We start from the raw sequence: 17040 nt of genomic DNA, 5'->3' as shown, positions 1-17040 counted from the left end.
CTGTCAACTGATAACAAAATCTTGCTCTACAAATCAATGATTAGGCCGGTTCTTACGTATGCGTGTCCCGTATGGGGCCCATGCGCACTGACTAACAGAAAACATGTCCAAATCTTTCAATCTAAAATGCTTCGTCAAATTCTAAAAGCTCCGTGGTTTGTACGGAACGAAGAGATTCATAACGACCTCAAAATTATGCCCATTAATCGCTATATACAGCGACTTTCGGAAAAATGTTTCAAAAATATTCAACGTGTTGCAAATCCTGTGCTTCATATGCTACCCGTATATGATCCTGCTGTTGCTTCTTCCCGAAAAAGACCCAGAGCGGTTCTCAATAGGGAATATTCAGCTCTGCCATTTAAACGGGCTAGATATCCTCACACTGATAGCCACGTGAATAACTACCTCTCGTTCCTTAACCCCCCCGCCTCTAAAGTTCTTTAATGCACACGGCATTAACTCGAGGAACCTCCTTAACGTTTCTTTAATAAGAAACATCACAGTCAAATAGGACTGATTTAACATACTTTAATATATCATCTCAATAAAACCGAAAAAGATTTTTTAAAACTGAAAAGATTCTTTAAACTTTAATTTCTCTCTTCCTTTAAAAAGGAACTTTCTTAGGCGCTTAACAGCGTCCTTTTTGGCTTTTAAAAACCGCAATGAATAGCGGTCAAAAATGAAACTTCTCCCTCCCAGCTGATCACTGACAGAACTACTTTATCGACCTGTAAACAGGTTTCCCCCTCCCTCCCACCTCGAAGAACGCGCATCGGAATTCCCCTGCGTGTCCTTCATCTGACGTATGCAAAGAAAATGATTATCAAGGTTCAAGGAAACTTCACCTTTTATTTTTCTAGTCAAAATTTTCTGGCTGCCCCTATCTAAATTATTCTGGCCCTTTTTCGGCACAAAATTAAGACCTTCTGAGTTTTTTGCCTTTTTTTGACTCAGTGTGAAGGCACTTACTCCAAGTCATTCGGCTTATCAAAATTTTTTACCTTATTTGACAATACCCTCTTTTGGATGATTTAATTTCCTTTGAAGATGTGGAGGTAAAGGCGTAATTGCCTATGAACTCCGTTAATTTTCATTTCCTTGATCCTTGATTGCCCGTAACAGGAAAAGGTGGTGTTTAAGTCGTAAAGCCTGGACTATAGAGCAGTGGAAGCGACTAATATAGTCTGACGAGTCTTCGTTCACAATGTTTCCCACTTCTGGCCGAGTTTACGTCTGGAGAACGCCATCTCAAGCCTATAATACAGACTGCTTGTTGACAAGAGTGAAACATGGCGGGGGTTCTGTTATGGTTTGGGCAGCCATATCGTGGTTCTCTGCTAGCCCCATGATAACTGTGTCAGGGCACATGACTGCCAAGACTAATGTGAACATTTTGGCCGATCAAGTTCATCCCATGGTACAAACTGTGTTTCCCGATGGTGATGGTGTTTTCCAAGACGACAAAGTCCCTGTTCACACAGCTCACATTGTCCAGGACTGGTTTTCTGAGCACGAGGATGAGTTGTCCCATCTCCCCTGGCCATCACAATCACCAGACCTGAATGTTATCGAACCTTTGTGGTCTACATTGGAATGGAAAGTGCGTTCTCGTTATCCACCGCCAACATCATTATCTGAACTTGCCACCGTTTTGCAGGAAGAATGGTATAATATTCCCTTGGCAAACATACAGGAACTGTATTTATCCATTCCGAGAAGTCTGCAAGCTGTTTTGGATGCCGATGGGTTTCCTACACCATATTAAGCAAAGAAACATGTTTTTTTAAAGGTGTTTCCATATTTTTGCCCAACCCCTGTACCTTACACTACGTATACAAAGCTTTCAAATACATTTCTTTAAAATACATTTAGCATTAGAAAGCATTAATCTTAAAGAATTAGCTTCAAACTAACCTGCGTCGAAACGGTTCAGCATATTGACACTAATTTAGCATATCTGCATTTACAATTCAACATTTTTGCTTTTAATTAATTTCAGTTACATACAAAACCTCAAAACAACATATTTCTTCTCATGAAACAGATTTCAGCATAAAAGTTTAACAGTTTTTCAGGCCAGATTTTGCATATTTAAATGGATTTTATTTACTATAAGGCCTTAGCAAGCTCAGACAAACTCCATTGTCCATTAAACTTTCTCAAGAGTTCCTACAAAAATTAAATTTAGGATATTTTTCCTTCAAGGTGAAAAGTGACTGAAGTTTACATGATTTAATAGTCTATCTTATTTAATTTATTTCTTAAGGGGACTCGTACACCTTAAAACCCATAAGATGTTCGAATAGGTGACTGTTGCAAGAATTGGGATAACTTATTTATTTTACAAGCAATTACTAACAACGTTTTACAGCTGATTACATAATATAGCTGCTTTCTGAAATAGGGATCAGAAAGTTTGTGTTGCCACAAATGTTTTTATGATTGAATCACCTTTGTGACAATATTTTTCGTCATGTTTCCAACTTGCGCGCACAGTTTGAAACATTCTGTTTCATAATTTAATTCTATATTTAATATATAGCTTTTATAACATTTGGAAACTACTGTGAAACTATAATTCTAAAAATTTCATGTTAAATTTTTATTTGATTTTGAGTTGAATTTATAAAATGTATTTTATTAAAAAAAAGTTTTCGCCCATAAAATTTTTCAGTATTAAAATATTCATCATATTGTTGGTTCAGTTAGAAAATAGTGCCCATATAAAGAATTTCATCCAATTTCAAGTATGTACCATTATCCATTTTTAAAATATCATGCGCGCAAGGTGGAAACACGGCGAAATATTTTGTCACAAAGAAGATTACATTACAAAAATATTTGTGGCAACAGAAACTTTCTGGTTACTTGTTTCCAAAGCAGCTATATTATGTAGTCAGCTGTAAAAAGTTGGAAGTATTTGCTATTGAAATAAATAAAACATCCCAGTTCTTGAAACAGTCACATATTCGAAGATCATGAGGGGTTTAAGGTGTATGAGTCCCCTTAAACTGAAACCTTGGCTCTATGACCAATTGCTCAAGAAATATTCATTCATGCAACCTTTCAAAATTACACTTCATGATAAGCAAAACATAGATAATTGTAATTATAATGAGCGCCATCATGTTATGACGCTAAACAGATGAATTTTCTACTTAAAAACCTGTAATTGACTAATAAATACAAATCACGAATTTTCAGTTACCTGTCACTTTTTTCCCTTGCCAAGCTCCAAGAGGAATGGGCTCGTTGTCTTCTCTTCTCCATGTGATATTTGGAGTGGGATAACCAACAGCTTTGCAGGTGAGTGTGACATTCGCACCTTCCCGGACAACAACATCGCTGCTGCTACCTTGGTCCAAAATATCTGGTGGAACTAAAAATTTAGGATTATTTTTTATGAGGAAATAAATGGATAACTTGAGTTAGGGGTAATATGGTTTAAACAAAAACCGGAAAGTTAATTAATTTTACACAAGATAATAATGTGCTTTTGCTATATTCCCACAGAAAAGATTTCTTTTACTAATATGAGAGCAGAAATCAAACTCTAACTTTTTAACTGAAATTGCTTAAATTTTTAGAACTATTAACAAGTTTGGAACAAAAGTATAAAATACATAGATTTCGTTTTGCTGTATGCTTACAACTCTTAGAATGGCATGATATACAACTAAATTTTGATATTGGAAGCTTATAATTATTCATTTTCGAAATTTCATTGCCTTTGTTATCATATCAGTTACAACTAATCAATCACTGTGAAAAGGAAGAAAATATAGCATTAAAATTCATAGCCCTTCCTGAAATTCTTGTAGTTTTATTAAAATTATTTCACATACTGACAAAATTAAATGTATGTACTTCGATAATATGCAGATATTGCGATTTTCAATGAAATAAACTAATCTTTAAACATAGTGGACAGAAGATTATTCATAGATGCCGACATTCAGAATCTTTGGATAATCTGCATTCATGTCCTTCGTGATAATGTTTAAATGTTGTGAATTAGAAGATTATCCACAGATATCGAAATCTGCGTATCCAAAAAGCAATATTTCAAGACAGATAAGCCAGTTTCCAGGAGCTTCGGATTTCGACATGATAACTATTTCACATTCACTCTATTTCAATATAATGTAAAATACTGATAACAACTTAGAAATTGCATGTAAAGAGAAAACAGCAGAAAACTCAGGTTTCATGTGACGTCAGTAATGCTAGTTTTTCAGCAAGAAAAGAATCTCATTAAGTCATCAATAGCTACATTTACGTTAGCTTTTAAACAGCATAACGTCCCAAAATTGCCTGAAAATATTTTAGATATGTGCATAAACTTGAACAGAAGGAAAAGAAAATGTTGCCAAGTAAATGAAAATTAAATTTCCATACTAACTTTGTTCTTGTGCACTTAATTACAAATAGAAAGCTTCAAAATAATCTTTTGAACATCATCAAAAGTCTTCAATTGAAAATTTCTCATTTTAAAGTTACTTAGATTAGTCTGTGTATTTTTAACTCTTTCGCATCGAAGTCGCCCGTAACGCCCGTTCATTCAGACAACGACAAACCGCCCCAACGCCTCGTTTATTTCCTACCTAGTTCTTTCCCCTCCACGTTAGTGTATAGCTCATTGGTTTCGCGAGTTGTTAAAAGACATGTCAGTCATTCTTTTGAAGCAAATAAAGGAGAAATACGGAAAGCTATTGACGTTCGCAGGTGCAGTCCGGCCCTAACGTGAAACTGCACACAATGGATGAAACCGCAGCGGGAAAGCAAAACTATTCCAAGACAAATTCGTAAACACGGGCGTTTTCGATGTTTGTTGAAAACAGATTTGGTCGTCTCTCGATGCGAAAGAGTTAAGCATCAGGTTCCGGGTCTTTAAACCGAAACTTCCGGTTCATTACGCAGAACAAGAACAGCCATAATTTTGTTTCGAACGATCGGGGAGAAAAAAATACAAGTTTTTGGAAAGCTTAATATACACGCTTTAAAATAAAGTAATAAAATAATTTTTTAAAACTTTCACCAAATCGGCGATTGCATCAAATAGGAAAATGCCTGGTGCCAGCTCTGTGTATGATGCATTAAGGCATATTAGATGAATCTTTTAAATTTAAGTTTTCAATGTCTTTATTAATAAAAAAATCCCTTTCTATAATGCCTGCCCAAGTGATAAGATTAGAAGCATTTTTGATATTTTCCATGCTTGTGTATAGTGAAAAGTAGAGAAAATAAAGAGAAGATAAACATGTTAAGAAAAAGATTATAGTATCAGGTATAGTATAAAAAATTCAAATGTTATGTTTTCATTGTTCTTCCAGACATTCTACAAAAAGTAAGAAATTCATCGCAAACTTTCTATAAAATACATCCATTACGCGTTGATACCATGGAGACATTTTTCATTTTGTCACATATTTCTCGAATCTTCTAGAATCGTGAATCTATAAATCTTGCCTTCAAATCCTTCTAAGCTTTCCAAGCTGCATTGTCAAAAATACTAAAGAAAATTATCCCAACCAATTCTGTAACAGCAAAAAGCCAGAAATATTTTGGAAAAAAAGAAAGAAGAAAGGAGGGAAAAGTGTAAAATTAATTTTATAGAGAAAACTGATGCATATTCTGAGAATTTTAATATTCTGAGACAATTACATGGGGAAAATCCTTACTATGAAAAAATTAAAAGGAAGGCATTTTTAATTAATTACATAGCTATTTTTGCTTTTGGTAAGAGCTGTTTCGTAAATTATGCTTTATAGCTTTATACCTTGTTTATTTTTCAGATTCAAAATATTGTATAATAAGTTGCCAAAATGAAACTTTATAATATGACAGCGAAAAATAAAAAATGTTTTATTTTAATGTTATTTTTTAAATATAATTCCAATATATTACCATTATTTTAATGAAATTTATCAAGGTTATGTGATGTTTTAAAAAAATCGTCGAAAAATTCTCAGATTTCGGAATTAAAAATTTTTTATAGAAACTGACCTTAAAATCGCCAAAATGTTGACAAGTCGCCAAATTTAAGCTTAAGAGGACTCATACACCTTAAAACCCCTCATGATCTTCGAATATGTGACTGTTGCAAGAATTGGGATATTTTATGTATTTTAAAAGCAAATACTTCCAACTTTTTACACTGACTACATAATATAGCTGCTTTGGAAACTAGTAACCAGAAAGTTTGTGTTGCCACAAATATTTTTGTAATTTAATCCTCTATGTGACAAAATATTTCGCCGTGTTTCCTTCTCGTGCGCATGATATTTTAAAAATGGCTAATGGTACATACTTGAAATTTTATGGAATTCTTTATATGGGCACTGTTTTCTAACTGAACCAACAATCTGATGAATATTTTAATATTGAAAAATTTTATAGGCGAAAACATTAAAACGTTTTTAATAAAATACATTTTATAAACTCAACTCAAAATAAAATAAAAATTTAACATGAAATTTTTAGAATTTTAGGTTCACAGTAGTTTCCAAATGTTATAAAATCTATATATTAAATATGGAATTAAATTATGAAACAGAATGTTTTAAACTGTGCGCGCAAGTTGGAAACATGACGAAAAATGTTGTCACAAATCGCATTAAATTATAAAAATATTTGTGGCAACACAAAATTTCTGATTACTATTTCAGAAAGCAGCTATATTTTGTAGTCAGCTGTAAAAAGTTGGTAGTAATTGCTTGTAAAATAAATAAGTTATCCCAATTCTTGCAACAGTCACCTATTGGAACATCTTATAAGTTTTAAGGTGTATAATTCCCCTTAATAAAAGAATTCACATCCCCAAAAGCGAAAGTTGTTTAAGAGCTCTTTATTACAAAAAATAAATTTCGAAATTCTTATGTTTCACTTGTTGCTTAGAAACTCGAGTATCCCATCATTTACATTAGAAATAGAACAAATTATAGCCCATGAACCCATTCAAAAGATAACCATGTACGTCAGTGAATTGCCAAAATTATTCCTCCAAATTGCTAATTCACACTCAAAATGGCAGTCGTAAAAACAAATAGAAATTTCAGATGATTAAAATTAAGGACCTTCAGCTGATTTGGGCTAAAATTAAGGACTTTTAAGAACCAAAAATCGATTCCAAAAAACTTAAGGACTTTTAAGGACTCTTAAGGACCGTACGAACCCTGGTAGTCGGATATCCTAAATGAATTTATCATGCTCTAAAAAGGAAACCTATGCGAAAAACATTAATAAAATAAAAAATAAAAAATTAAACTTAAATAAAATGCAATGGTTCCAAACATTACTTAAAAACAATGCAAAGACAGGTTTAGTAAGGGCATGTAATAATAAGCATAATATTAGAGAGATGAAGAACAAATTATACTGTCGTTATTCATGGCTTGAAAAGTTACCTATGGTTCACTAGTTATTATTTCATATTACGTATTCGCTCTGTGTGGCACCACTGCGAAGCGTTTGCTCACACCCACATTTTAGGCCCGGAAATATTAATCAAAAAGCTTTAATATTTAACGGGAACGAGATAAAGCTTTCCTAATGGAGCTCCATCTTTTTGGTCAACAATTAGACAACGTGATTTCTATTCCATTAATCTCTCCTACGATGGCACAAATCTGGCAGCTAGGGAAGAAGGCTTAGCATAGAGGGAAATAGGGAAGGAAGAGTCGTTGTTTAAAACTATGCATTACCACAATTTCCTCATAATTGTTACTCAAGGGACCACTTGCTCTGTCATAAATTTCTTGTAATCGATTTAGTTGTCAGAACTCCAATACATGTGCCAAATCTAATGGTCATCCTATTTGAAGTTCACAAAATTTGAGTAGGAATTTTTATCTATCTTTTATCAGACCACGTAAATCTGAAGCGAAACTTTTATCTGATACCAAATAGAGTTAACAGTTTTGAATTGTTCCAATAAAGAGAGTTAATTTATGTAACATTTAGTAAAGATAACATTCAAGAGTTCACTTTGAACAACATCTAATTTAACGATATTATTTATATATTTTCTTCTGCAGCATAATTGCACAATATCTGGCAAACAAAGTTTTGAAAGGTTTATATTAAATTTTACATGTATTAGAAATATTTGGTTCCTGTAATACATGAAACGATATTGTCAAGAGAAAAAGTTTTTGTTGGAAATTAATTAAAACTGCCGTTAAAAGACCTTTTCCAAGATAGCTAGAATATTAACTGAAGCGTTTAATATATCAAAATTCAAAAGACTTGTAGAGTCATTAGGTTAATTGGAAGCAGAAAAGATGAAAAATATGCAACCGCCTTCGCCGGGAATCGAACCACGTACCTCTGGAATACCGGCCCAGCGTGCTACCGTTACACTACGAAGGCACGCTAGGGAAGTGGGAGAAATACCTTATACTTATACTAACCTTTTTAAAGGACGACTAGGGTTTTAGGGGACCTAGTCGCCAAATCCTGGGCGAGGAGAATCATCATCCACAACCCTTTTAGTTCGGGCGCCACTTGTAGAGTCATTAGGTTAATTGGAAGCAGAAAAGATGAAAAATATGCAACCGCCTTCGCCGGGAATCGAACCACGGATCTCTGGAATACCAGCCCAGCGTGCTACCGTTACACCATAAAGGCACGCTAGGGAAGTGGGAGAAATACCTTATAGAGTTAAGGGGACTCAAACACCTTAAAACCCATAAGATGTTCGAATAGGTGACTGTTGCAAGAATTGGGATAACTTATTTATTTTAAAAGCAATTACTACCAACTTTTTACAGCTGACTACATAATATAGCTGCTTTCTGAAAGAGTAATCAGAAAGTTTGTGTTACCACAAATATTTTTATAATTTAATCCCCTTTGTGACAACATTTTTCGTCATGTTTCCAACTTGCGCGCACAGTTTGAAACATTCTGTTTCATAATTTAATTCCATATTTAATATATAGCTTTTATAACATTTAGAAACTACTGTGAGAATAAAATTCTAAAAATTCCATGTTAAACTTTTATTTTATTTTGAGTTAAGTTTATAAAATGTATTTTATTAAAAATTTTTTTAATGTCGTCCATAAAATTTTTAAATATTAAAATATTCATCAGATTGTTGGTTCAGTTAGAAATAAGTGCCCATATAAAGAATTCCAGCAAATTTCAAGTATGTACCATTAGCCATTTTTAAAATATCTTGCGCCCAAGGTGTGGAAACATGGCGAAATATTTTGTCACAAAGAGAATTAAATTACAAAAATATTTGTGGCAACACAAACTTTCTGGTTACTATTTTCCAAAGCAGCTATATTATGTAGTCAGATGTAAAAAGTTGGAAGTAATTGCTTTTAAAATAAATAAAATATCCCAATTCTTGCAACAGTCACATATTCGAAGATCATAAGGGGTTTAAGATGTATGAGTCCCCTTAAACCAAAGTATAAAAGGCTACAGAGCAAATAATCTAGAATATTATTAACCGTGAACACTCGATAATTGTGTTTGTATATATACCGTGTCCAAATAATTCCTTACCCTTTCTCAGCCGTTGGTTCTAGAAAAATACGTCGAATTACAAAAATGTTTCAAATGACACAAATATTTATGCTTTGGCATTTTAATTTATAAGAATTCAGTTTTTCAAAAATTATGAAATATAACTTTTTAAACGTTCCTCCCAGTGATATAATTTTTTTTTTTCAATAACGAGATTTTATTTACAGAATCACAGAATTCGTGACACAGAGAAAAAAAAGAATACCGGCAGGCTTTAATATTGGTCCATAGCGAGCTTGTCGCATTATTTGCATAAATTACAAGCATAAAATTATTTCTTGTTTAATGAATTTGTGGTGGGATTATTGGATAATGATTCTAAACTGATGAAACTTCATGAGAATATTAATAGCATATTTTCAGCGTTTGAAAACTTACAAATTACTTGCGGGAAAATGTTTTTCGGCATATCATTTGTAATAAAATTATATATTAAACATTGACGTACACTGGTAAATCACAAAGTAATATAACCAAAAAGCATCTAAGAGTAAAAAATAAACTTCGAATTATTCTAATTAATTTGCTGACTGACCTTTCAAGACAAGTTCGAAATGACGTCAAGTACCTCAAATTTTGAAATTAAACATCTCGCGCTGTTTTTGCAGGATGGGATATAAACGTTTTGTGTTTAATTTTTTGTAATGAGTATAAGATTATTCTAACATAAGTATACATACAGAATGATCTTATAAAAATTTAGATTTCATAACTTTTATAGAATTGATTTTTGTAAATTAAAAAATGCGTAAAGGGGCATTTTTGATTCATTTAAACGTTTTTGTAGTTCAAAGAATATGTGTGTGACCAACAGTTGACAAAATAAAGACTGAGAAAGGAGTTTTCTAGACGCGTTACATAGCAAAGTAAGTCGATGGTACTAACGTCTACGATCAATGGATATTAAACTAACGTATATATTGCATCTCCTTTTTCATGCTTATGTTTTCAAATTTATATTTTCGGCATAACTGTACATTATGTTTAACAGAGGATACGCTAAGAAACCTACTAAAATTATAAATACATTTTTAATTAGAGGACGAAAGGGGAAGACTGGCTTTTAGTCAACTTAACTATGCGAGGTTGAAGGATGTACTTCAATTGGCATTTCTTTAAAACTTATCTTGTTGTACTCTAGTTTTGGGGGGAAGGGAGGAGGTAAGGAGAACAAGTTAATTTAAGTTCATTAATTTGTATTAGAGTTTAAATGCCCAGAAGTAACGATTTGATGTTTAATCATTACGAAATAAATACCAAGATAATAAGGATTGCATGTGTTACAAAATGTCCAGGTGCGGTAAGATAGCTTTCCCGAAAAGCAGGTTTAGGGTTGCCAGAAAATGGCAAGGCAGGGTTTCCACATTTGGCGACAAAATTGGCGATATGCCATAATGGAATGGAGAACCTTCTGGAACGAATTCTTACTGGTTTAGCCCAGAATGTTCTCGAACACAAGCCAAAAGCTATATAAACCCTGCTGGTACGCGGAGAGTCAGTCAGTGGAGAGTCCATCGAGTTGACAACTAGGCAGTATCTCGTCTAGCAAGTCAATCGCGAGTTAGTTTCTCGCCTAGCGAGTTGATAGTTAATCAGTGAGTGCCTGGTGGAGTCAGCTAAGAGTCAGCGACCGAGTGTCTCGAGGTCTAAAAAGGCACTGTATAGCAGTATACGTTTTTATCTGAAAAAGACACTGTATAGCAATATACTTTTTTATCTGAAAAAGGCACTGTATAGTAATATATTTTTTATCTTAAAAAGGCAGTGTATAGCAATATACTTTTTTTATCTGAAAAAGGCATTGTATAGCAATGTACTTTTTTTATCTTAAAAAGGCACTGTACAGCAATATACGTTTATTTATTACACTGGTATAGCAATATACTTCTAATTTGTATTATTTTGCTCTGTTATTGTTTCTAAGTTGAATTTTATTTATTGCACTGATTAGCGATATACTTTTTTTTATCTCAATCTTTATTTTAAAATTGCATATACAAATATACCTTCTTCTTAGGAAACATTTTAATACTTTAGCTCAGCGCAGTCCAACTTATATCCCGCGGGCCATATTTTCTTCACCAAACATTTCGGGGGCCAAGAAGTTTGATAAATGAAAAGTCAGTTTATGTTAATTAAAAAATATTTTATTTTTGAACTAAAAAGAAAACTTTAAAATATTCGTAATATATTAATGAGAACATTGTGGCCGTAATTGTTTAGTAACAATATCTAACCGTCAGTTACAATAGCAGTGCACTTGTCAATACCGCCATACTGCTCTACTGAACATTTTAATTGTTTGTAAATATCTTCACTTTTTGTTCTACCGTGTAATGATTGTAATTTTAAAAGTTCTCCTGAATAATTATAGTTTTTATTTACAGTTCTTATAAAAATAAGCATTTGGCTTGTATGGGAAATGTCTGTGCTTTCATCGAATGCTACCGAAAAATAGAAGCAACTATTGATTAGGTTTTCTAATTTATTAGTGACATGCATGTTAATCTCGTTTACACGTCGGCTTACAGTCTGGTGAAAAAGTAATACTGTTTGAAATTTTCTTACCATTTCGTTGTCATTAAATGCTTGAGCGATTTTTATGGCACATTTTTTAATGAATTCTCCATCCAAAGATAGCTCCTTTGCCTTTACTATTTCTAAACAAACTTCAAAAGATACAGCTACAGATGCTTCTTGAAATTTTGGTTCTTGATTAAAATAAATCGTTTGATGATCCAGCTGGTTTTTCATTTTTTTCACTAGTAGTATTTTCATGTCTCGTGTGTACGAATGATACTTTTTTTTATGCATGGAAAGGTAATGGCGCTTCAAGGTTATATTCTTTACACACAGCTATGAATTTTAAACCTTCCAAACACTGTGGTTTACCATTCTTGTTCAGAATAATTAAATAATCTATCACCCAGCGATTTTGAAATTCTCTATTTTCGAGGTCTATTTTATTTTATTAGTAGCACTCATATTCAATAATTATTTTAATTAATAAATAAATATGAAGTTTAGTTCATAATATTATAACACAGTCATCTCTCAACAAATTCTAGACAAGACTGCACTCGCAAGATTGCATGAATCAACCAACTAGCGCAGGGTAATGTGCGCATCACGTGCGCCAACCATAAATAAACAACATCCAAACCACAAATATAATAATGTGGCGCCAATGTTGAGGCAACCATCATCAGACGTTAAACGGATTGCTGCTGCATTCAGCCAAGTTAAGTGAAGTGACGCAAATTAAATAGTACCTACTTTAAATTCAAATTAGATTTGGATTTTCACATAGTAAAATAATTTTAATAATAATTTAATTAATTTAATTAATAATAATTTAGTGACATAAATTTATTCATAGCAAAATGTACTCGCAAGTCGTAAAAATAATTTGGCGGGCCGAAAACCGCCCGTAGGCCGCCAGTTGGACAGTCCTGCGTTAGCCTATAGCAAAGATAATTCCTTCAGATATATGCTTTCAAATAATTCTTTTTTAAAATACGCAGTCACGGTTCTTAAAATTTGGTTGCCTAATAGTAGATCCATAATAATGTGTAATTATGTATCAAATTAACGCGTAATCTAGCATGTATATGTAACTGAGCATCATATTAATGCACCATATTGATGTAATCATATTAATGTAAGCAGTATTTCATGTGCAAGCAGTAATTTATGTGTAAGCAGTAATTCAGGTACAAGCAGTAACTTATGTGTATGCGATAATTTACGAATAAGCAGAATTTATATGTTATCAGTAGGCAGTAATTTATGAGTAAGTAGTAATTTATGTTGAAGTATCGATAAACTCCCGGTGCGCCCTTACGGGGCCACAGGAAGTTGTTGCGTCTGGATAGGGGAGAGTGTAGGACATATGCATGTTTACCTCTGTTAGACGCCAGGCGTCCCCGTCCTCCGTCACCTGTCACCTGTCACCTAATAGTAGATCAATTTAAGACCATTTTGAGTAAGCCATTATAAGGTACAGTGGATGGACAAAAATATGGAAACACATTGTGAAATGCATGTTTGAAAAGAAAGATTGATTTTAATGAAATATGTAGGTGGCGCTGGCGTTTTTGACTACTGACGCCACCTATACAACTTCGTAAATGTGCTAAATAGTTCAGTCGTTGTCGGAGTACTGTTATGTGAGGTTGTCATTGCATTATGTCAGAGTTAACAGACTTCGAACGTGGGCAAATTGTTGGAGCACGTATGGTAGGTGCTTCCGTAAGCAAGGTAGCGGAGGTGTTTAGTGTTTCATAAAGTACTGTATTGAAGTTTTATTCCGAATATTTGAAAAGCGGAAAAACATCATCTGCTAAATCACAGCGTGGACGAAAGTGTGTCCTGAGTGATCGTGACAGACGATCATTAAGGGCAATTGTGACGAAAAATAAGAAGACCACAGCTGCAAAAGTTACTGCTGAAATGAATGTTGTGTTACCGAACCCTGTGAGTACTAAAACAATTAGAAGGGAGCTTCATAAACAGGGAATTGCTGACCGTGCTGCAATTGAGAAGCCACTCATCAGTGATGCTAATGCCTGTAACAGGAAAAGGTGGTGTTTAAGTCATAAAGCCTGGACTATAGAGCAGTGGAAGCGAGTAATATGGTCTGAAGAGTCTTCTTTCTCATTGTTTCCCACTTCTGGCCGAGTTTACGTCTGGAGAACGCCATCTCAAGCCTATAATACAGACTGCTTGTTGTCAAGAGTGAAACATGGCGGGTGTTCTGTTATGGTTTGGACAGCCATATCGTCGTTCTCTGCTAGCCCCATGATAACTGTGTCAGGGCACATGACTGCCAAGACTTATGTGAACATTTTGGCCGATCAAGTTCATCCCATGGTACAAACTTTGTTTCCCGATGGTGATGGTGTCTTCCAAGACGACAAAGCCCCTGTTCATACAGCTCAAATTGTCCAGGACTGGTTTTCTGAGCACGAGGATGAGTTGTCCCATCTCCTCTCGCCACCACAGTAACCAGACCTGAATATTATCAAACCTTTATGGTCTACGTTGTAACGGAAAGTGCGTTCTCGTTATCCACCACCAACATCGTTATCTGAACTTGCCACCGTTTTGCAGGAAGAATAGTATAATATTCCCTTGGCAAACATACAGGAACTGTATTTATCCATTCCGAGAAGACTGCAAGCTGTTTTCGATGCCAACGGGTTTCCTACACCATATTAAGCAAAGAAACCTTTCTTTTTTAAGGTGTTTCCATATTTTAGTCCAACCCCTGTATTTCTCCCGCCTTCCTAGCGTGCCTTCGGGGTGTAGTGGTTCTGCACGCTGGGCCGGTATTCCAGAGGTCCGTGGTTAGATTCCCGGCGAAGGCGGTTGCTAAACGTTCATCTTTCCTGCTTCCAAAAATACCTAATGTCTCTACAATGGCGCCCGAACTAAAAGGGTTGTGAATGATGACTCTCCACACCCAGGATTTGGCGATTGTATCCCCTAAAAACCCCAGTCGCCCTTTAAAAAGGGGAGTATATAAGGTATTTCTCCCATTTTCCTAGCGTGCCTTGGTGGTGTAGTAGCTCTGCACGCTGGGCTGGTATTCCAGAGGTTCGTGGTTCGTTTCCTGGCGAAGGCGGTTGCTAATTTTTCATCTTTCCTGCTTCTAAAAATACCTAATATCTCTACACCATAAGTTATCCAATTCATTGAAGGGGATATGTATATCTTATATCTTAGATTAAAATATGTTAATCGCAACTGAAATAAGAAGCCCATTTTCTTTTACATCAAACTGTATGTAAACCGTCGAATTGATATCTTGTGTCTCAAGAATGTACTTTAGCAGATTAAACATTTCTTCGAATTCAGAATATCAGAAATTACGTTTTCGTGATTAGATTGAACTGAGGTTTATTTGTTAATCTTTGATGGATCAAGTGTTTATCATCACTGGTCATTAGCAGAATAGTATGTGAAAATTCACAAGTGTTCTAAATCTTGCACGTCAAAGCAAAAGCATAATAACAGATGCTTTTAATGAAAAACTCTTGATGCGTTCGACATTGACACCAAAATGAATACTTATATTTCAAATTGAATGTGTGAGTGAAATTTACATTTAAAAATAATAATAAAAAAACTAGAAAACACTTTTTATCTGCAATAAGTGAACGTTTTGAATGGTGGTACAGAATGCGAAGAAATTTAACATTTTCTTATGCTTCTAAAATTTTCCAATCCTTAAATAATTAGAAATAAGTGAGCTTATATGTAATAAATCTGTTTAAATTATGATATTAAATTATGCCACTAAAAGCTGATTAAATTATGTTTTATACATCTTAATGCATTTTCATTAGCTTATGATTTAAATAAAATCCTTGCAAATTACTTTCACAATTTCTTGCCTCAATCTTCACATTATTTTAGCGGAACTCCGTTGAGCATAGATGCCATCGAAGCGTTAGTAATTCATTAGTCAAATGACGATGTAAATTATCCCATTAATTGCGATTACTAACGTTTCCGCTGCCCATGGAAGACTACAATAATTGCTCTGTTCTTAATTATCTCTAAGCTGCTGTCTGCAAAATTTCTTCCGTAACTTTTGGCGTAAGTCCACTGTCGTAAAAGATCTCGATTCAAAATTATATACTTATACCAAATATCGGTATGAGGCTTATAATCCTTTTAGACCAAGGAAATTCAAATGTAAAAAATGATAATTAATTCTTTGCTTTTAAAAATGCTTTTAAAAAAAGAAGTACTGTTGTCTGAAATGCTATAAATTTCCCTTTGGGATATTTTCCGCTGTGAAATTAGTTATATAGCTAAATCTAAACTGGGCAAATTAAGAGAGAAAAGGTGAAATAATGATGCATGTTATTAATTAAAAGCTCGGAACAAGTGTAGACTCATAAATCGACCTTCATCGCTTTAACTAAGATTGCAATTTAATGCTAGTAAACCGGGCACTAGTCTCATGCAATGTGTCTATATAACCGTCTTAGACAAGTCCGATCGTTTCATGTAATGTTTCGCAAATGTCATTTCATGATAGTATTGTAACGAAATGTACAGGCGCGGTAAGATTGCTTCCCCGAGAAACAGTTTTAGGGTTCCCATAAAATAACATGGAAAGGCATGGTTGCCACACATGGCGAGAAATCGCCCATTTGGCGACAAAATTGGCGATATGCCATGGACGGATGGAGAACCTTCTGAAACGAATTCTTACCAGTTTAGCCCAGAATGTTCTCGAACAACAGTCAAAAGCTATATAAACCATGCTGTTCCGCAGTCAGTAAGTGTGTGTGCCTCGCATAGAGGGCGAGAGAGTTGGTATCGAGAGAGTATGCTTCATCAAGAGGGCGAGTCAGAGTGCCTCGTCTGGAGTGCGCGTTAGTTAGTATCGAGTTGGTGTCTCGCCTAGCGAGTCAATCCCTGCGGAGTCAATCGAGTTGACAGCCGGGCAGCGAGTGCCGAGTGGGTCGTCGACTGCAC

General features: G+C 34.4%; 1 protein-coding gene across 1 annotated transcript in view; it reads right to left on the bottom strand.

Annotated features, from left to right (window-relative positions):
- The window catches only part of LOC118194765 (lachesin-like), a 182889-nt gene that overhangs the window by 112383 nt on the left and 53466 nt on the right, over positions 1-17040 (bottom strand). Inside the window, exon 4 of the mRNA XM_035365969.2 lies at positions 3215-3385. Coding sequence (XP_035221860.2) covers positions 3215-3385 — 171 coding nt within the window. The remainder of the gene's footprint in view (positions 1-3214; positions 3386-17040) is intronic.

The sequence above is a fragment of the Stegodyphus dumicola genome, chromosome 4, assembly GCF_044657685.1.
Source record: "Stegodyphus dumicola isolate Sdum_Otavi_A_Nest chromosome 4, ASM4465768v1".
NCBI classification, from domain to species: domain Eukaryota; kingdom Metazoa; phylum Arthropoda; class Arachnida; order Araneae; family Eresidae; genus Stegodyphus; species Stegodyphus dumicola.
Note: the sequence above shows the minus strand (reverse complement) of the source record. Positions and strands in the feature narration are given on the sequence as shown.